Source organism: Vicugna pacos, chromosome 8, assembly GCF_048564905.1.
Source record: "Vicugna pacos chromosome 8, VicPac4, whole genome shotgun sequence".
NCBI classification, from domain to species: domain Eukaryota; kingdom Metazoa; phylum Chordata; class Mammalia; order Artiodactyla; family Camelidae; genus Vicugna; species Vicugna pacos.
In genome coordinates, this window is record NC_132994.1 from 39,124,373 (window position 1) to 39,146,136 (window position 21,764).

The 21,764-nt window shown below is 36.4% G+C and overlaps 1 protein-coding gene across 13 annotated transcripts in view; it reads right to left on the reverse strand.

Annotated features, from left to right (window-relative positions):
- Positions 1–321: 321 nt before the first annotated feature.
- The window catches only part of LOC116281540 (uncharacterized), a 204,592-nt gene continuing 183,149 nt past the window's right edge, over positions 322–21,764 (reverse strand). For 8 of the 13 annotated variants that reach the window (XR_004191007.2, XR_012074945.1, XR_012074948.1 and 5 more), the window contains 3 exons: positions 10,599–10,672; positions 7,959–8,046; positions 322–660 (listed from right to left, as the gene is read on the reverse strand). Coding sequence is in view for 3 of the 13 variants with exons in the window: in XM_072965776.1 (XP_072821877.1) it covers positions 8,001–8,046; positions 10,599–10,672 (120 nt within the window). In the remaining 10 variants the exon portion in view is untranslated. Of the gene's footprint in view, positions 661–7,958; positions 8,047–10,598; positions 10,673–10,744; positions 10,758–15,723; positions 15,783–21,764 lie in introns of those variants that run through there. The other 5 variants (XR_012074942.1, XR_012074944.1, XM_072965775.1 and 2 more) reach the window with 4 other exon arrangements.

Sequence of the window (21,764 nt, forward strand, 5' to 3'; positions counted from 1 at the left end):
CACACTCCTCAATAAATGCTTCCACCAGAATCCTGTGAACTAAATGGTACTGGACAGCTCAGTGCCCACTACTTGTGTACTGTGAACCCCATGCAGATGAGGAGCATATAATTCAAAGGAAAAAATCAACATATATTTGGTAAGACAGATATTTAAATTCCAGAAATGGTTCTCATCTCCAAATTTTCCATCAAAGTAACTCAAGGTTATTATGGGCAACCCACAAAATGGAACATTATATACCTATTCAAAATAATGCTAAAAACTGTGGAAATACAAAAGTAACATAAAAAAGAAAGAAAACTAAATGACTCATGTTCCTTTTTTTTACTATATAAAGATCTTTTAAAATATCAATAGTTTGAGGGTGATAAAATGATAATTTTATATTCTTAATATTCTCTTGTAGTTTTTAAATGTCCAATAATGATAATGTATTATTTTTGTGCCTCCCCAAAACATTTTAATTAATTCTTGTTTTCTTTCACTTGGACAGTTTAACTTATTCAGGTTTGTTTCCTGCTTCACCATCAGGCTTATGTTTGATACACCAACATGCTGGCAGCCCTGCAAGGAATCCCTGGAACCCGTTCCCTGCCCTTCATGATTCACAGAGATTGAAGCCTCACAGGATTCATATCTTTCTTTCTTTACAGTGACCTAGGAGAGAAACCACAAATCATAATTGATTCTGACTAATTCTTAATTGCTCTCTATTGTAACAGAAAGGGAGAGGGAACTGAAAGTTATAAGCATGGACTGGGATACCCAATTAGAACTTAAAATTCAAGAGGCAGCATCTCTGAAACAGGCTCTTAGCAAGAATTAGTCATGGAGGGCAAACAATGAAAAATCACTGATTTTTTTTAAGGGTTGCAAACATTTACTATGGCTTAGAAAATATGCTCATAGAATAACCAAAAGAATATGCCAAGTCCCCCACCTTCCCCTTAAAAAAATAAATAAATAAGAAACAAAACTGAGACCAAGTATAAATTATTCTACTGTAAGTAACTTTAAATACTGGAGGCGCAGGTTCTTGAAAATCTTTACATCATTGCAAAAGGATGTTCACATGGATTGGGCTTAAATATGCAAAAAAAAAAAGATGAGAGACTATCTGAACAAATTCATATTGAAAATCAATTGGGCTGAACTGGAAATAACCTCTACATCCTTTTAAAGATGCTCAGTCCAGTGTGTTCTATATCTGGATAAAAAGGTTTTACCAGTTGCCACAGAGAAGTTTCTGTGTGGATGACCTAATAGGGACATACAAGAGAAAATGCAAGATTTTTTTTTATTATTATTAAATGTGTCCTATTTCTTCGCTTTAAGGTGGCCAGTAATAAAGTGGCTTGTCATTTAAATGAAATAGTGGAATGGATGTATTCCTATGATATGATGGAGCTTTTGTGAAAGAAAACAATTATTAATACACAGAATCAAAACCAGTCATTTTTAAATTAAAAATGAAAGTAACATTTTACTCTATATTTTTGTCTTTATATCTTTTTTACAACGAAGGTATCAGACTTCCTCATATTTTAATACTCAAGTAATTTTTACACAACAGAGAACCCCAGAAATTTTAAGGTTGATCTTCAATGTTTCTTTCACATCCTGTGTTTATTTTTAAACACATAAGTGATGTTATTTCCCCCAAAGTACCAAATTATAGTGGTATTTTAAGAAAATATGTACCACTATGGGTTTCTTATATGCTCAGAAACCATTCCCCAGATCTATTATGCCTCCTGAAAATCAGAGTAGGATGATCAACCATCCTGATTTGTCCTGGACTAGAGGACATTCCTGGGACGTGAGACTTCCAGTACTGAAACTGGGAAAGTACTAGCCAAACTGATACCAATGGGTCACTCTGGAGCTTAGACCTGTATGAATGGACCTGAAATGGTGATTTTTCATTTTCCTGTAAGTTTTCTCAAGAAAGTTAGACATTGCAGCAAGTTTTCATCTTTTCTGGGAAAACATTTACCCTACTGAAAATGAAGTTGCTTATAATGATCACTGCTTGATTTAACTGGGGTCAGGTTGCTAAGAGTTTGCTTATAAAAATCCAAAAAAGTACCAGAGTCAGGAAAAAGCATCAGATCAGAAGTCAGGAGACTACACAGGGCTTAGATAAGATTCTTGGTTGGACCACAAAAACTTACTGTTTTAACTTGGAAAAGCCATCCCCCTCCCTGGGTTCATTTATTTATTCCGCAAATGTTTGTTAACCTCCTATTTCATTCCAACACTGTGCCAGCTGTTGGCACCGGGCGGGGGGGGGGGTGCAACAAGTAAGACAGTCGTAGCCTCCCCTCACAAGCTTACCCTTAAGTGAACGAAGATCTTTAAAGCCCCACTCAGCTTTAAAGTTCAATGACTACACTTATTATTCCATTGTGTAGCGCCGTGGCCTTACCCATCGTTAATTATCCTTCTCTTTTTATAGACTCATACTGTTATATGGAACCATGGTCTCAGGTAAAAGCTTTTCTCATTTCTGAAATAATTGATTAAAGGCAAGATGATGCTTCAGCTTTCCTTCTTTCAAAAATAAATATTTGATCCACGGGCTTTGAAAGATCTTACAAGTTTTTTCTTTATGTTTGGGTTAAGATGATAAATTTGAGGTGATCATCTGGGAGGGCGCACTGGGTGAAAACGTTTAGACTCATTGCTGAAAATATTATGTTTAATAAAACTAAGGAAATCTATATGCCAATACAATTTTTCTGAAGGGAAGTCAGGGTTTGAGTTTATATGCTCTCTAATACAAGGTAAAATATTTGAACTTAATTCTCTTGCCTTCTGAATCAGAAATTCTTATTCTTTCTAAACCAAAAATTCAGAAAGCCACAGTATTCCTTATATTCTCACTGTTAACTCTAGACAATACATTGTAAGGAAACAATACTGAGTTGGTGAGCTAACCTTCAAGGCACTGCAATCCACAGGAAACCGAAAAATAGCTGTATTCAATGAAAGCTCATAAAAGTTCTGTCTCAATTTCCTAGATGGGCTTGGATTTGATATGACAACAATGTAACTTAATACCAAGCTGAGAAATGACACACCTGTGATCAAGTGCTCCGAATTACTGTATCTAGAACTGCAAGTTTTCAGCTATTTATGTACTTCTGTGTCTCTAAATAACATCTATTATGTAGCAAGAATAGAAATTTGTTCTGGTGTTGCCTATTCAAGAAACAAATCTTGTCTTCCCTACGGTAATATGCTGCAGGATGGGGAAACAAATGTGCTGACTGAACTGCTTTTTTCATGCAGTTGTAAATTTGTGTATTTTTTTCTATCAGCCTAACTTATCCCTTTTGTGCTATTTTCTCTGTCCCTCAAATTATAATTTGCTTTTTGGGTAACTGAAGATGCGGTGACCACATACCAATTCTGAATACATTAATTAGGAGAACCACAGTTATTCATGGGAAAACATCATTCCAAAGTGTCAAACTCAGGTCTCTTGGACAATAGATAACCAAGGAGTAGCCGTATGGTTTTGTATTCATCTTTTTATATGTGAACATAATTTTTTAAATGCATTATCAGTTTTTCTGCAAGCATGCAAAGTTTTAATACTCTCTAGCAGTGACATGACAAACTAACTCCCAGGTTGTCTAAACCCAAGACTGAAAGGTATTGAAAGATTCTGTGAAGGAGTCCAAATATAAACAAATCCAAGAGCTCAGGAGCAAAATGATAAAATGTGTCTTCCATTTCACTTGTTTAAAGGAAACCTACACTATAGCCTATGGATTTTTTGAAACAAATTTCACAAACTCATACAATTTTTCACTTAACTTGCATTAATTGTTTCAAATACTTTACAGAGTGACAATGTTCCATACTTTGGGCACAAATCCAGCTTTTTACTAAAAACGAAGGAGAAAAAAAGGTGCAAGGATGCATCAACACCAACATGAATATGAAGTCAGGATATTAAAATTCATGAAGTCCTGTCAACTGAAATAATGCAAACTCTATTTGCCCAAAATACGTGATGACATTGCAAGCCAGCAAAGATGAAAACAGCTCACGAAAGCTTTTTCTGATGCTATTTCATTCCTCTGAATATCAAATAAGCTGCCTATCTCCAGGTAGGAGCCACATGCAGATTCGCTATTCTGCAAAGGTAGGCCAAAGATGGTTTTTCAAAAACAAGACTTTTCCATCCTTCTGCTGTCCCTCTTGGTCCCTTCTCAGTATGCTCCCTGTATAGAGAACAGAAGAGTTCTCTGAGCCATGATTGAATTTTCTCAGACAAGCAATGTCCTCTCTTGTCGCTTGACTTGGAACTGAAACCAGACAAGCCCCACGGATACGTTTGTATTCAGACTCAGTAAAACACTTCTTTAAAATATTGTCTTGGGGTCTATTCCAAAGAGCTCTGACTGGTTGCCATAACAAGAAAGGCAGCCTTAATGCAATCTGGGAATGAGCTAGAAGATACACTAATCTGTTAGGAAAATTCTGGCAAGCCCTTAGGTAAAGATCTAATAAAACATGGCTACGATTGTTAGTGGTTTAAACTGGAGAGTTTCTGAAGTTTTGTAAATTAAATAGGACAAGTCAATTTCTTCTAATTTGTAAATTAAACAGGACAAGGAAAGGCTTTGAAATCTGGGGCTCTGTCACTCACATTTTCCCAGAGTCATCAATCATCATGAATCTTTTCATTAAAGCCCTTGCAAAATGTGATCTATTCTTAAATACGTTTTGAAAAGAGTCTTGGAAAATTCCTTGCAATCAAAGACCATGTCTTCTGTGGATTCAGTGAAAAATTTAGCATTTGGCTGGCACAATTCAAGTTTAATTATGACCACAAGAATAATTATGTGTAGATCCAGGAAGGACCTTAGAGGTTAAAAGTCCAAAGAGCCACCTTCAGGCTGTATGGCTGAAAAACCCACTCTGGAGCTGAGAATTCATCTTATTTTAAAGAGCTCTAAAAAAGAAAATCTCAAGGCTTTTCATTTACTCCTCAAATTATATAACCTGTCTAGGTTAGAAATTATCTTCCTTTAACATCTATTCTTTTATTATGGTTTAACCACTTCATTCTCTAGAATAGAGTGATGCCAATGGAACTTTCAGCAAAGATGATGTGTTCTATTTCTCTGTGCTTAATACAGTAATCACTAGCTATTTTGTGACCATTGAACACTTGAGATGTGGCTAATGCAACTGAGGAACTAAATTTAGAATTTTGTTTGTTTAATTCATTTTAAATAGAATTTAAAATAGCTACATATGGCCGATAGCTGATGTATTAGTAATTCCAGAGATTATGTTCATCATAGTTTTAGTTGAAAACACTGCCTTTATTTTTTTCATTCCTCCAACTGATATATACAGAGGATGCCGTTGGTGTATTCTGTGCCAGGCACAGTTCCAGCTGGAAGGAATACAGTGATAAATAAAAGGGAAAGGAACCTGTTCACAGAGGACTTAATTCTAGAGGAAAACACAAATCAATAACAAGATAACTAAAAGCACCAATAAATATAATAAAGGAAAATAGCAGGGCAGTGTGATGAATAGTAACTAGCCAGTTGTTAGAATTACTATTTTAGATAAAGTGATCACATGAGTCTTTGGTGGGAGGTGACATTTGAGCTGAGACTTGAACGATGAGAAAGAATCATCTGTGCTCTGAGCCAGGAAAAAGCATCTCAGGAAAAAGAGAACAACAGAGCAGAAGCCTGAGTCAGGACTTAGATGGGCATGTTGGAGCAACAGATTATTCTAGAAGTAGATTATTTATCATGAGAAATAAGAAGGAAAGCTATTTTTTCTGTTTTTCATCCCATTCAACAGGCACCTTTCTGAAGTCTATATAACAAATAACACTGTTCTTCATTTTCTTCTATTCTAACCATGTACCAAGATTATTTACAGTATCTCTATAGCCATACAATCAAGGAAAGGAGTTTATTTAGCTCTATCTGTCCAAGAGCAAAATAAACATGAAAAAAAAAATCTAGCAAGTGACAATCATATGGGGGTGACAGAGGAGAGCAGAAGCAGTTGTAACTCCTGTCATTCCATTGGTCAGCAAGGCTGATTCAGCTGTTCTGGCGGGTGCTATAGGAATCCCTTCTTCAAATCTCCACTCATGCTCCTCCCAAAGTTGAATATTTTCACAATACAGACTTCCCCAGCTCAGGATGAGCTGTCTTTGTCCAAGAGGGAACAATTAAATATCTTCTGTGAAAACCTCTGTATAACAATAATTAATAATATTTTTAATGATATCTTTTTATAAGCAACTCATCCTGTCACAAGTAAAACTTAGTACCAGCAGATATCAATGGGAAACTCTGAGTATTACCTGAATGGCAATGGCTGAGATTATTGTCAACAGTGTAGTTTCAGTAAGATCAATTCAGAGCCTCCATCTCTATCAGGAACTAATTCACAAAGTTCCAAAGATGATGTCTATGCATTTTTGAGACTGCAGGATCTCCCCATCTGTAGTCCAATACCTGCAGCCACACTAAAACATCTGATCAATAGCCCAAAGCTAAATAGGGCTCCACAAGGGAATCTCTTTTTGCCAGAAATGTTTGAATCTTTTCCTAAGTGGTGGGCCCCAACCACTGCCGAAGCATTTACCCTAATTAACTCTTCAAGTATAGTTCTCTCAGGATGAATTCAAAGTATACTCTACACAATCTTCTAAAAGGGAAATCCTCTAATTTCCCCCATATTACTATCCCATTAGTCAGCTGGCCAATTCTTCTAAACTCTGTGTTAGGATTCTTTCCAACACACTTCAAAATTGAGGTGTTAAGTCTAATACCCTTTCTAAGAAGGGAACAGATGTTTTAGAGACAACTATTTCTCTACAGATCACCATCTTGCTTTGGTCCACCTTGCTGTAAAAACAATTAAGAAAACATAAGATTTTTCAGTGATGTTTCAAAACATGTTAACTCTAGAAAAATGACTCTGGGGTAAATGTGAAATCTTGATTCTTTTATAAATAAAATCATTGGCATTAAACATTGAAAAACATTACTATTGGTAAACAGAATAAAAGTTTGAGGAATTCTTCGTGAAGAGTGGCATTTTAGCAGGGCCATAACCAGGTGAAGGATTTTCATAGGAAGAGGTATTGGGAGTGAGGGGCATTCCTAGCAGAGCCAAGGTACAAAATTAAGAAATTGGAAAAAAAAAAAAGTGTGTGTGTTGAACTAGAAATAGTTGAGACTTATCTAGCATATTTTATGATTATTGTTAAAAAAAAATAAATAAAGCTGAAAAGGTGAGTTGAAACCGTATTACCAAAAAACCTTTCGTTAAACAAGTACTATGGATTTTACTCTTCAGACAACAGGAAACTTGAAGATTTATGAAAATGTGAGTTGCTGATTCCCACATCCAGTCTCACTTGATTCTGAAGATGCAAAATAACTGTAACCTTGGGGTAGGAAAAGTATACGATGGTTACCATTAGCAGAAAGGTAAGTATAGCCTAGAGTGAAAAATCAAAGGCCCTGAGTGTGGCTGCTACTTTGAATTCTAATCTTGTCACATATTCATTGTATGACTTTGGACAAAGTATCTAACATCCCTGCACCTCATTTTCCTCATGTGTGAAAAAAGAAATAATAATGGGATGTTATGTAAAATTCCACCTTCTCAGGATTAAATAGCATTTTAAGCACTACTTATAGATAGTGCTTAGAATAGCTCCTAACACACAGCAATCACTTAACATCAGTTATTATTACTATTACGTTGTAAGCACTGTTATACATGTTGAATATAGATTATCTAATATTATCCACACAATAAACCACACAATAAATCGACACAATAATCTAATATTAACTATTCAATAAATAAATCCACTCAACAATCCTCATTTTACAGCAAAGGTCACTGAGACTCAAAGATGTTAAAAATAATTTGACAAAATTGCACACCTGTTAGGTTAGAGATCCAGGATTCCAAAGTGGTCATCTGACTTAAGAATCTGTGCTCTTAATCGCCACTTTCTTCTGCTTTGAGCAACTGTATTAATTAAATTAGATTAGTGTAACAAGAAAGAAATACATTTTTACCAATATTCTCAAGATGAAGAACTGCATGGTGTTTCACAGTATACATGGGTCCATGATAACATCATTTTAGATGTTCCATTAGCCAAACATTTTACTTTCCATCCACACATATATTCACATCGACTCAAAATTCTCAACATTATTTGGCTTTATCTCCAAAGACTGTATTTGAAAAAGTCTACATCTGATCACCCATCAACTTTACACCTCCCTTTATCTCCCTACCCCAGTTCCTTCTCTCTAATCAAAAGAAGTAACATGATTAGGGCTGCAGTTTAAACAGATTGCTCTGGCATCAGTAGGTTGGTTGTACTGAAGCAGGCAGAGAGTAGATAAAGGAACCTGATTCAGAAGCTATTAACAGAAGTTTAGGAGCATAAAGAGGGTTTGAACTTACGGAGTAGCAACAGGATTTTTCTTAAGAAAAAAATAGGAACTAGGTATTGCAGAGTTAAATATGACAGCTAATTCTATGGAGAAGGTAAGAGGGGGAGGATGCTTTGATCCAAGATGACCAGGACAATATGAATGCTACGAGTTGGGTGTTATGTGGTGCCTAAAACTATTGTAGGGCATGAGAGGGTACATACAAAGGCAGCCTGAAAAACCCAAACTCTACCAGAAAAGAGAACGAATTACAATGTTTCCTTAAGTTTTGTGTCTCATTACCTTGATTAAATGCTATAAAATTTCAGCTCTGGACCAAAGCTTTTAGCCTCATTTTGTTAGTTCCTCAAATTCTAGTAACCTCTGTACAGCAGCAATGGTTGCCTCCTCACATTCCTGCCTCTGAGAATATGGATCAAAATTTTACACTTCTTAGCAATTGTCTATTCCCGCCTGTTATTCAGAGCAAAACATGCAAAAGATAAATGTAAAAGAGTGGAAAGATAATAAATTTGATTTTGAATATATCCAATAGAACTGTTAAGGGTATAGTCCAAATATGAGTCTATGAGATTTAGTAGAAAAACAATAATCAGAGATATATATTTGAGGGCCATCTAGCTAGGGGGATTGCTTAGCTACAAAAATTTTATTAATACCAAGAGAGAACTATTTAAGAGAGAAGAGAACTGGCTCAAGAAAAGAACATTAAAGAATTCCTACATTTAGAGGAAAGTTACCCAGAAGGAACACTGGAGAGGCAGAAGAATAACCAGGAGATCTGTGGTCTCATAGAAACAAGAAAGTAGAGATTTCCAACAATGTATCTATTCATCAGATCATAAGTTATTTTGACTTGCCTGTGTCCCAGTCTTCAGCAACAGCACTAGAGCATTTCCTCCCTTGTTTCTATCAATTAATGTGAAGAAAAACTTGTATTTTCAGCATTAATTGTGATTCCAACTGGAGTCATCAGTTCTAGTACCACAACTACTCTCCCCTGTAACACAGGAGTTCTAGAACCCCAGGCGGGATTGGACATGGTACTTCAGCTGGCGACCACAATTACTGAGACTCAAACTTGGGACCAAAGTCCAATCAATTAGAGTCCTTCCTGTGTCACTGGGAGGAAAAGATGAGGAAGAATTGTCCTTACGGCTGACAAAGCTGTGGAAATCTGAGAACTGGAACTTAGAACTAATGGTTTTGTCTCCTCCAGTTTGGATGCTCTGGTCCACAGCAGGATATTAAGAGAGAAAGTAAACAGACATGGGAGGAGAGAGTCCTGAGAGAGTTCAAATCTCAGAAGGCTTCATTGCTATCCTCCTTCCCACTCTCCCAAGACTGACTTTCTACCACTTTATTTCAATTTGCACACTTCCCTAGAACCACGTTAGTAAATGCTACTTTTCCCTTGTTCAATCTCCTTATAGTAAAGTTTCCGCTAACAGCCAAGAATTCTGGCGAAAGGACAGATCAGGAGGCATAAGGACTGAGAAGAAGCTGTTAGACTTTGTAGTTGTAGCTCAGAGGTAGCCCAAAGGAAACTGGAATCAGTGAACTGCTGGTAACAGAAAATAGATGTCAAACGGCTAGAGACCAAAGGATAGTAAGGAAATGGAGCCAGCGAAGCTGGGCCAGACTTCTGACAAGTGTAAGAGGAATGAAATGAGCAGGAACTTTAACGAGGAGCAGGTTTGTGAGTATAGAAGACTACCCTCTCTTACTGCCCATGGGTAATTCTTACTTTATAAATAAATAGATGTGTTATTATAAAGTAGTTGTTACACTGTGATCTAAAAGGGTACACAGCTTCTCTTAAGGATCTTTCCTTGGCATTTTCCAGTATATGGAGACAAGGTCAATCAGCCCTATAGTGTTATACATTAAAAAAAAAAAAAGGTCTGGTTTTACTGGCATTTTTTAATGATTTCATTTCTGTCTTGAAATATGCTTATTAAAGTTGCTTTTGAAAATGGCATTCTTTTCCAGCTATGCCAAGGGAAGCCAACAAATGGATCTCAGTTGATTCGGGGACTATCTATTTAAAAGGGGGGAAGAGGGGTTCCTGTGGGGAACTAATGACCACAGTGATCAATGCAAGGCAGAACTTACTAGTATAGACTTGGTTCTGTATTTCCCCACCTGGAAATTCTCCTCTCAAAGCTGTGCTTCCTCAAACCTGGAAACTGGTGGGAAGATGGGGAAGCAGAAAAGACAGTCAATACAAGAAATTTGTCCTCTTGAGGGTGGACTTGTGTTGAGAAGAGACCTCTGCAGTGCAGGGAAAGGGGAGGAAAGGTGTGAACAGTGTTGCAGCTCACAAACTTAACATGATGATGTCTTTACAGATACATAATATCCAATTTTATTTTTATAGACACCCCTGTGAGAAGACCAGAGAAGATGTCCTCATCTCCTTTTAAGAAGTAAGGTAAAGGAGGCTCAGAAATGTTTATGTGTTTTGCCAAAGATCTCTCAGCAACTGAGCAAGAGAGCCAAGAACCCTGCCCAGAACTGCTGATACAAATCCCAGAGTGCATGGCTCTCTCTTGCCTCTTCTGTATTTAAATCTTTCAGCTGCTTCTCTACTGCAATGAAGGCCATATTTTCACTGAAATATCTAGCGAATATTTTACTTTTGATTTCTTGTAAAATTTTACAAAAACCTCAGGAGTGGATCTCCCTAACTTTGGAGTCCCGACTATCTAACTCCAGGTGTCTGGGTCATACTCATTCCAACGCCAACAATGTATTGTTGATAACTTTTTATAGCTTAATGTAATCATGACAGCTACCAGAAGCAACAGATGACATTTATTGCGCACCTACTGCATGGCATTTTGTAAACACGATCTCATTTAATCATGGTAGCCTGAGACATGAGCATTCGCTTCTCAGAAGGGGCCAGTGAGTGAGGGACAAGGACACAAATCTGTGTCTGGATTAATCCACCAAACCACAGTGAAAAATATGTTTGCAAAAATACTGGTCTGTAGGTTAGACCCCAGCATTTTCTCATTAGAATAACTTTCATAACTTGTTATAAATTTCTCTAGATAGAGATGATGCTGGATTTGTATTTAAGCAAAACAAAACATTATAGATCTTTAAAACGTGAGTGTGAGCTTTAGAGGAGAAGCCTCGATTGTGTTAGCCAGATCTATTAACAGTGTCCAAGCTTTCTCTGGAACCAGCTTCAAAAACCACCTCTGTGAAAAATGAGGTAAATTATAGCATTCACCCTGCTGATGGAGGCTGACGTTTCCGCCTCAAAGGTTCCAATCCTAGCTTTATGCTTTCAAAATATCATAAACTATGATTGTAGTAATCTGGCAAACAGGAAATAATTGTCAGCAATGCTAGATGGCTTGAAGGAGGCTGTTGCTTAAAAAGTTCAAAGTGCTTTCTTCCCTCTGTGAAGAATGCTTGCCTTCCCTACAGTAGTCATTTCTCATAAAATCAAGCGAATAGACATCTTGAAAACATGCTCCTTTGCAGACAGGTGTGCCTTTGCCCTAGTCATGAGGTTGAAAAGACTACTGTACTCTTTAATGGGATTTTCAGGCAGAAGGAAGATTATCTGAAAGCACAACCTAATAAATGCCTGTCTCCTCTGCTTGTGACCTAGAAAGGACTTCCCTTTGGTAAGCAAGGAGAGTCTGTGGCTGCCACGTCACTGAAGTTGCTTTGGAGGGATGTCTTGATTATGATTTTGTGTGTGGAGGTGTGAACAGAGTTCAATCTGCTGAGAAGTGCTCAACAACTGTCCTTTGGTACAAACAGTAAAGAAGTTTTAAATTCTGAAGCAATGACTGCTGCTCTCTGTTAAAATAAGATTAGTGTGCATCTCACCACCCCACAAAAATGCCATTTTTATGGAAGAGGAGTAGTTTATTTAACATTACTTGAAAGAACAAACATTTGACTTGCGTATCATATTGCTGCTGTTTTTAACTGTCAACCTATTGAGTCCCCAGCCCTGACAATACAAAAACTAGAATGAAAAGACACAGAGAAAAAACTCTTTAAAGGAAAGTATCTTCTAGTACACAGTTCTTTGAATAAAGATGCCTATATGTGCCAGTGTTACAAGAACATGTAATAATTTTCAAGAAATGGCAGCTGGAATGCTACCAGTGGTAAGTGCACAAATTTGCATAGCCTGATTTTGCTGATCAGTACTCACATCTCAGAAACTGGGATACCTCCTGAGAAGCAATTAAACATCTCCTTGCTCAGAATCAACACTGAATTCACAAATATTTAGTTTTGTAAATTTTGCTCTAGGATTAGCCTAAATTACCCAGAATTTCTGTAAGAATGGATAAGCACCTTTCAATAACAAATGCCCTTTTCCCTAAAAATTAGTATTTTTTGTGTGTGTTATTAATTGAAATTACTAAATAATTTCATATCACTACAAGGAATAGCAATCTATCTTATATATCTCTCTAATTATCATGATATTTTATGCCTATAAAATGCTTAATCAATTAGAAAAGATATAATATTAACCCTAAGGCCATGGCTACCTTCATTAACCATTTTAATCAGGTCCATAGATTTGATTAGATTAATCCAATAACTAAAGTTGAACTAATAAAACATGTTTGTCTGTCAAAGGACTATATGTAGCAAAGTCAAGTGAGAAGTAAACCAGTCTATGGGGCTGCCATTATTAAAAATAAAATATTTTACTGAGGAGTAACATTTATAGCTGAAAATGCATAAATGTTAATGTATAACTCAATAAATTATCACAAAATGACTCACCTTTGTAACCACATCCCAAGAAAATAAATAAAACATTAAAACACCTTGAAAGACCCATAACTTCCTTGATTTCTAGAGGTTCATCCCCATAAATTCTCACTACCTTGATAGCATTCTCTTGCCTTCAAAGCATATCTCTTTAAATAATATGTCCAGTATTTCTTATTGTACTCAGGAGGAGAATTGTTCCAAAACAACTCAATCCTCCATTTTCTGAAGCTGAATTCCAGCACTGCCACTTTTGTAGAACCAGGGACTCAGAGTACACAGAGCAACTAGAAGCCTCTTCCCAACTGTCTTACTGGTCCAGCAATATCCTCCACATCAGCTCTCCAGAAAAAAAAAAAAATCCCTGATTTATAGTGTTTGCTAATTTCTGTGTTGTAAATACCCCCACTATAACCAATTTCAAGCTAACTTCCTGACATCACTGGTTTTGAAGTTTGGAAGAGATTCACACAATTGGCTGTCATGAGCCAGCACAAGCCAGCTCCAACACACAACTTTATTTCACTCCTATAATTTGATGAAAATGGTCATAATGACTGTGAAAGCACCCTGTGCCAAGCATATTATTTTATTATTAAAGAACTTGTTTTAAAGACATTACTCATGTTGCTCATTTACTAACTGAACACATATTTAATGAACCCATACTAAATGCCAGACCCTAAGCTACTTGCTAATGTTGCAATAGTGCCCAAATGAGACAGGATAGCTGTCTTCTTAGGACTTACAGTCAAATGGATCAACAAATGTTAAAAAAAAAAAAAGCAAGCAAATAAATATTTAATTCTACACTATAAGCCCTATGAAGTAAAAGGCAATGGATAATAGTGGAGCATTTCATTGGTGCCAACAGAGAACATTTTTTTTAAATGACATTAAATCTGAGACCTGAAGTATAGAGTCAGCCAGACTGAGTGAAATATACTTGTCCTCATCATAGAAACACCACCTATCAAAAGGTCTGATTTCTGGATAAAAACATTATAGGTAAACTCATTCTTCTACATGAAAGTTTCAAGACAGAAATGATTATATTCTAACTTTCAGTCTATTTTTATCTAAATAACTATCCCATGGTCCACCTCCCTCTCCAATATGATTTTTAGGCATATTTTAAAGAATTTAAGTTAGTGTTCCTCCCCTGAAATCCCTCTGTACTTGCCAAAAGTGTAATAAATTGGATTGATTTTCCAGAACCCTACAATAGTCTATACATCTTCTAATCAGTGCGGGAGACAGTGAAACTATCTTTATTTTAGGGAAAACAATTCTGCAGTTATATTTATTACATCCCTGCAAATCTACAGCATGATGATCATATTACTACTAATGTGTCCAAAGCCTACAAGAACCTAAAGTGCCTTACCAATAATAGAAATAAGATTTAATTATGCTTATGTTAGCTTTAATATTAGGCTAGAGATTTTTGTGCTCTCATTCTTGAAATTGCTAACATACTTCAGGTAACAGTTATTTTGAACAAATATGAAGAGCTGATTAATCACTTCACCCCATTCACAACCCCTCCTCTCGTTCATGCTTGCTACAGTAACATATGAATACTAATACAGGATAAAAAGAATTTCGTTAACTCAGTTGTTCTCAACCAAGGGTAATACTTGCCCCCTGAGGATATCTGGCAATATCTGGAGACATTTTTAGTTGTCACCCTGGGGCAGTTCTACTGGCATCCAGTTGGTAGAGGCCAGGGATGCTGCTGAACACCTTACAGTCCCCTGGATAGCCCCTCACAACAAAGGATTATGTGGCCCAAAACGTCAAAAGTGCTAGGTTTGAGAAACCCAGAGTTAACTATGATTTATGGACCAATATTTATACCTGGATTATTTAACTACTATATCTATTTAAATTTTAAGTAGTAAACTACTGCTAAACATTACATTCTGATTAATATTACTTTACACATTTTTATATGCTACCATGTGAGTCTAGGATAACTTTCATTTATTAACACAACACAAGCTATATATAACCTATTCACATAAACAGAAATCTCATAAATATACTAATGGTTTTAAAAGCAAATCATGACAATGCAAATTTCATACCTTTTTATAATTATTCATTCCATTATTTATATTCAATGTATAATCAAGGGTTTTTTTCCCTTCCTTTCCATTACAGAGATTGTATACTTCATGGGAAGATATTTGATAATATATCCAGTTGGACTCTTCCCACACTAAAATTTTCATTAAAATCTTTATTTTAAGCCTATATTATTTCCTTGTTACAAGGGTAGGTTTTCAGAAAAAAATGCTGCATCTGGGGAGAGTTAGGCAACATCCACATCCAGCCAAATGGCACTATAGGAAGAGAAGACACAGGCAGGACACAATGGACCTCTAAGAGGAAGATCCCACGCTGACCTTAGGTGACTCAAAGGCTTTCTTCGGTTGACTCTGCAGACATTTAGATCTGCCTAAACTTCCTCAGCAAGTTCAACAACATTCAGATAGTCAGCCTTCCATACTGTCAAGCATTTTTGCTTAGCTGGAAGAAAAAAAGCGTGTGTTTTTCAGACCATGACCCTGAAGTCTGGAGAGACCACCGAATTGACACACAGTTTCCCTGAGACCAGCCTTGGTGCCCCTGGAGGGTGTGTGGCTCAGTTATGATGACTGCTCTCATTCCATTTGCATCATGTATTGACTTAACTTTGCAATGCTTGTCTACCAGCTGCACACCTGACCTATAAAGTGATAGCAATGGGAGATCAACGGAATGAACGATGCAGAACTGACCTCCTGATATGTTCAAAGATTCTGACACAGAACTGATTCTTGAGGTACTAATGCTTCCGAGGCTCAAGATCAGTTTTTCAGATCCTTATTTTAGGATGACCTAGTAGCCAGTGAAATTACTCAGACTATCTTACCTGATTCAGATTTTTCCCTCATCATTTTTTCCTGATGATAAAGAAATAAAACATTCAATTTTAAAAAAGCCTATGTTGCCAACCTATAAAGAACTATTGGTTGCTTGAAAATATGACTCTGTTTATTGGCTAGATTCTCAAATGACAAACGAAAGACCCCGGGACAATTTAAATGTTAGTTTCATGACAGCAGGAGCATTGCTTCATGCACAGCTGTACATCTGGGTCTATCAGAGCCCGACATATAGCAAGTGCTCAGTAACTAATGACGGACCGCACAATGTAGTAATGTCAGTGAACACAGCACTATCTCTCATTAAATACATGTTTACTCTAGCTCCTAAAATAATGTTTTTTGTTGGTTTTTTTTCTGTTGCAACTTCTGCCAATATCTAGAACTAATCACACATTCAGTTGATAGCTAATATACATCAGAGACTATATGAGGAGATGACAGGCTGTCCACTCAAAACAAATTTTATTGGCCTAAATTTTTCTCTGTTAAAAACAGAGTAGATCTACTTATAAGTCCAAGCATGGTAAAAATAAATAAATAAATAAAAATAAAAGATCTTCTCTGAAACATCTTCCATTGTCACTATACCCTTTATGACTTAAGACATATTCTTATTCTGCAAACTGATGAGCTGAATTTTATTAAGAGAGATTTGTGTCAAGACTCAAGAAGATTTGTGCAATATTCCCTCCTGTACTAAGGAAAGATCTTCCCATTCATCATCAATGGTTGATAAGAAGTGCTGTTTTAACAACATTTCTGGTGATGAATGAGCATATCCTTCTTTCATATTAGAATAAATATTAAAAAACAATCTTCTTGAATCATGAAAGAAGTCTTTCAATACACTTTAATCATAAAGAGTGAGAGTAAGATTAGCAGAGGAAGGCTGTGTATGGAGGGAGGTGTCTAGCCTTCTACAATTATAAGAAAGGAAAAGTCACTCCCCATTCTGTAGTCTAAGACATTTTATTAATCTTAAATGTATATTTCTTGTCATATATATTAGGAAACAAGAGGGACATGTTAAGTCTTAATTCATTATCTCCATATGAAAGAAAGCCCCCAAGAAACATTGCAAGCTCATTCTACTTTACAACTCTTTAGTTCATAGGTATAGAAACTAGCATTAAGTCCTTTTAAGAGAATGTGCACCAATCTGACTTATTTGAGCTTCGGGGCAATCTGCTAAAAAGGCTTTTTTTTTTTTTGAAACTGGGACTTGGACTTGATCTTGATTAGTTCTTTTGTTACTCGATTGAAGAAGGATAAATGAGTGGCCATAGGATGCCATTTAATGGCTCTGTGAACAATTTACATAGTCTGCATAAATGTCAATTTGAAAAAGCTATAGCAATAGTGCTTCACTCAGTAGCTTAGGCCCTTAAAGCATTTCCATTAAACATCTCATTTGGAAAGAAAAAGTCAAATTATTTTAAATTCTACTAGGCCACAATTAAGGCGATGATTTCATCTCAGGGCAAAATATTGGCTGAAGTTATGGATGAATTAAATAAAACATAGACATAAGCTCCAAAATACTTTATCTTTCCTTTGTAAAATCTGATGTTCATTTAGAAGATAATTTGTCAAGGTTTAACAGGTATATAAGGTGTAAAATGTGGTCGTTCATCTAACAAATGTAGATGTTATCACTTCAGATCCATTGATATAACAGTAATAGAAAATTCTACTAATGCTGGTTTAACGTAGGGATTGGCACACTTTTTATGTAAAGGAGCAGAGAGTCAGTATCTTAAGCCTTGCCATGCAGATGGTCGCTGTCACAACTACATAACTTTGCTATCATAGTGAAAGGAGCCCTAGACAATAAGTAAATGAATGTGGTAACTATGTTCTAATAAAACTTTATTTACAAAAATAGGTGGTGGACTGGATTTGGTTTGCAGGTGGTTATTTGCCAACCCATGGCTTAATCCATATGGAAATTTTCTGTTTATTTAAAATGAAGTTTAGGGGAGGAGGGGGTGGCAGTTTAGGAGTTTGTTCAGCAGCTCCAAGAGTATGAGCCCAGGGTCTGATGGTCTCTGCTACCCTAGGCCTATTCCACATAATCCCAAACAGCTGCTGTAGCCGTAAACACTTGATTCTCAAATTTCCACTTCTAAGTACAGAAAGCATGAATGCTATCAGAGTAGTGAGAATGGGTCTTCTTCACACACTTTCCCTCTTTGATAAGGAAGGAAAGAAACTCCTCTAGAAAACCCATATATTTCCCTTTTATGTCCTTAGTCAGACTGGGTCATATGTCTATCCTTAGGCCAATCATTGACAAAAGGGATAGAGTAGGCACAATTAACTGAAAGCAATTTATTCCTTGGGGCTGATCTTATTACTACTGAGAAAGATGGAGATTCTGATACAGGGATGAAGATAAAATGGCTGTTATGTAGGCAATCAATACTTGATCACACAAACAGTAGTGAGGTTTGTCCAGTCTCATTTTGTTTTACCAGTTAGGATATAAGATCTTAGATGGCTTTCAGATGTTATTTTGATTCATGGATGGAAAAAATTAAAATGACTCCTTTGGGTCTTTTATCTTCCACATTGCAGTTTCATGCCTGGTCTTGGGCTGCATACATTTTAGGCAGATGGTTTTATTTTGCTGGTCATTTGTCTATCTGAAATTTTGCAGCAAAGAGTGGGAAAACATTCCTACAGATCTTGATAAATGGAGGAAAGAAGTTTCTTTTTTAGAGCCACTCTCTCACAAGTTCTCCATGCTTAAACGAGGACAAATTAGAAAATCTAAGAACAGAGACCCAATTCTGGTCCCAAGAAAAATCACAATTGAAGATATACAACAGCCCAATTGGATGGCAAGTTATGTCCTGCCAGGATGTGGTTGTACATGACAGTCAACAGAGTAGCTCCAGGGGGCTGTTTATGACATATGGTCTCCTAAAGAAAGAACACACTTCTTAAAGGAAGAAAAATCAGGTACACAGAGGTGGTCAAAACAGACCCAAAGGATTTTTAGTCTGAAGAAGACATGATGCAACGCTTGAGTTTACTCCTCAATGTATGCTTACAAGGACACAAGGAGAAGAGGGTCTAAAATTAATCTAAAGCTTTATAAAACTTCAAGGTACAAAAGAGCAAAGAGAGGAGAAACTGATCTACCTATGCTTGCTGAGAATGTAACCCATCACTGGGGGGGGGGGGGGTCCAAGGACTTCAAAGAGCATGGTAATACTGCAGAACCTCTGAAACCACAACTCGTAAGCAAAAGAGTGGTGCCTGTCAGCCACTGTGCCCAGGTGAGTCAGTGATAGGGCATGGAGGTGACTGTGGTACCCAATGAAGCTGCTGAGGGTACAGTGGAGGAAATGATTCCCAGTGGGATGCAGGACACTGGGGAAAATGCTGACACAGCTTCACAGCTATCTTAGACCTTACCAAAAACTCCAAAAATTCTTGGGGGATTCTGTAGGAGGTAGAGGACACGCAGTGAAAAATAATGCCAAAATACTACTTGTTAAAGCTAATGAGATGTTTGTTACAAGATTTAACTGAATGGTTAGAGAAAGCACAGGATATCCAGCATAAAATGATGCTTCAAAAAGAGAGATTGGGTCATTAATCCTCCTCTCTTTCGGTCTTGAAATGATCTGCCTACGTTATTTCAACACAACTGGTTATAAACATTTTCTAATAAGTCCAATTATTAATGAATTTGATATAATAAATACAACCTAAAATAGTGTTCTAACTAATAAACCCTTCTCATATCTAGATTTCAAAGGTAGTGAAATGTCTTCTTTTTCAAAAATGTTTCAGCCCTGGACTTGCCAGTACCTAAAACTCTCAAATCTATCCATAAACATTGACTTCATGCCTTTTCAGGTGCAACGCCCTATGTCTGGTCATTCTAACCTTATTACACACTCCACTAGGTTAAGGAAGGGGAGGCCTCTGTTAAAATGCAAAAGTTATCTGGAAGAGATAAGACATTAAGCAATTACATGCCATTAGGACCTTCACTCATCAGATTAGTCTCAGTCACTCAGGAAGACTCCTGAGGGACTCAAACATGAGCAAATAACAAATGCAGTTCCATGGGTAGTATGAGTGAGGCATATCATTCCTGAGGGAGGAAGTTTACAGAATCAGCAGAAGACATTCTTCTTTCTGCTTTTGCTCAGTTTCAATCTATATCTATCCAGAAATTCTACTTACTCTTCTCTTGTTTTATTTTCTATATATATATATAAACACATATATGCCTACACTCAGGTCAGAGTATACAGTTAGACATTTTGTTTCAAGAAAACTTGAGCAATGCAGAAGCTGGAGCTCAATCCAAATTACAAGTTTTTTCTAGTTTTACATTAACAGCTATTATGTTCATTTTACTACTCCCAGCTATTATTTATTGAATGTTTAGGGTGTGATGGTCTTTGAGATAAATGCTTTAAGTGACAAAGCCAGGATTTGTACGTTGATCTATCTGATGTTAAGATATGAAGATTTTTTTTTTAATTTAAGATCCATTATTTTCAGCTGACAGTGAGTAAAGGGACCAGAAGCAGAAAGCCTGAAGGTCTCTGCATCCTGTATTTTTGCTGGAACCTAATAATAGTAGCTCCATTTAAAAAGGTGAGCATTCTCCTGTTTGCCACATCTAGCTGGCTGCCTTCATTTATATTAACTAGACCCATAAACATGTCAATTTGCAGAATTTTCAGTCCCTGCTATACTGCCTTATACTTATCCATGATATGAAACAAATAGAATTCCATGTTATTTTAAAACACCACACGCTTATAAATCAGTAGCACTAAATACTATTCAAAAGCTTCAACAGAGGATGAATAAAATGACCTTAGTCTATTGGTCTATTGTTATAATAACTTCTTGTGAAGTTATGTTAGTGAAATTATTCTCAAATATTAGTTATAACCAAAAGAAAGAACAAAAAAGAGTGAAAATATAACAGAAAAGAAACATTGAGAAAAATACTTTTATCACACAGTATGATTCTATAGATATGAACAGTTGATTGTATCAAGTATTACAAAGCCATCAGAAACTAAAATAATTAATTCTTTACAACTTATTGCTGTCTACTTATAAATTTTTGCAATACCTAGAGTTACTGAAGTTCATTTTAAAACATACATATGTGTTAAAATTTAGAAACAAGATATTCTGTATTCAACGTGTGTTTAAACTGATGAAATTTTAGCGTACACCAACAAGAGCAAAATCATTAAAGTCGTGGCATATAAAGAGACAAAGGTAGAAATTCTAATCAGAGTAAGAGAGCAGTCAAACTCCTGTTCTCAAGGGAGATCATTTGCTTACTGTGAATGGTAATCTTGTACATCACCAGGCATAGAGACAGCTACGCAGAATGAAAACACACTGTCAATTAAATCAATTCAGTGAGGGGTAAAAATCAAACCAGCTGGCTATCTGGCATCAGTTATTCAAATTAACCTGTTGATTGAATTTTTTACTGTTTCTACCAGGTACTTTGATACACTGTAGTCAGACTATAATTTCCTCAGTAGGGGCTGGATGAAACCTCTCTCCGCCATGATTATGGTTCCAG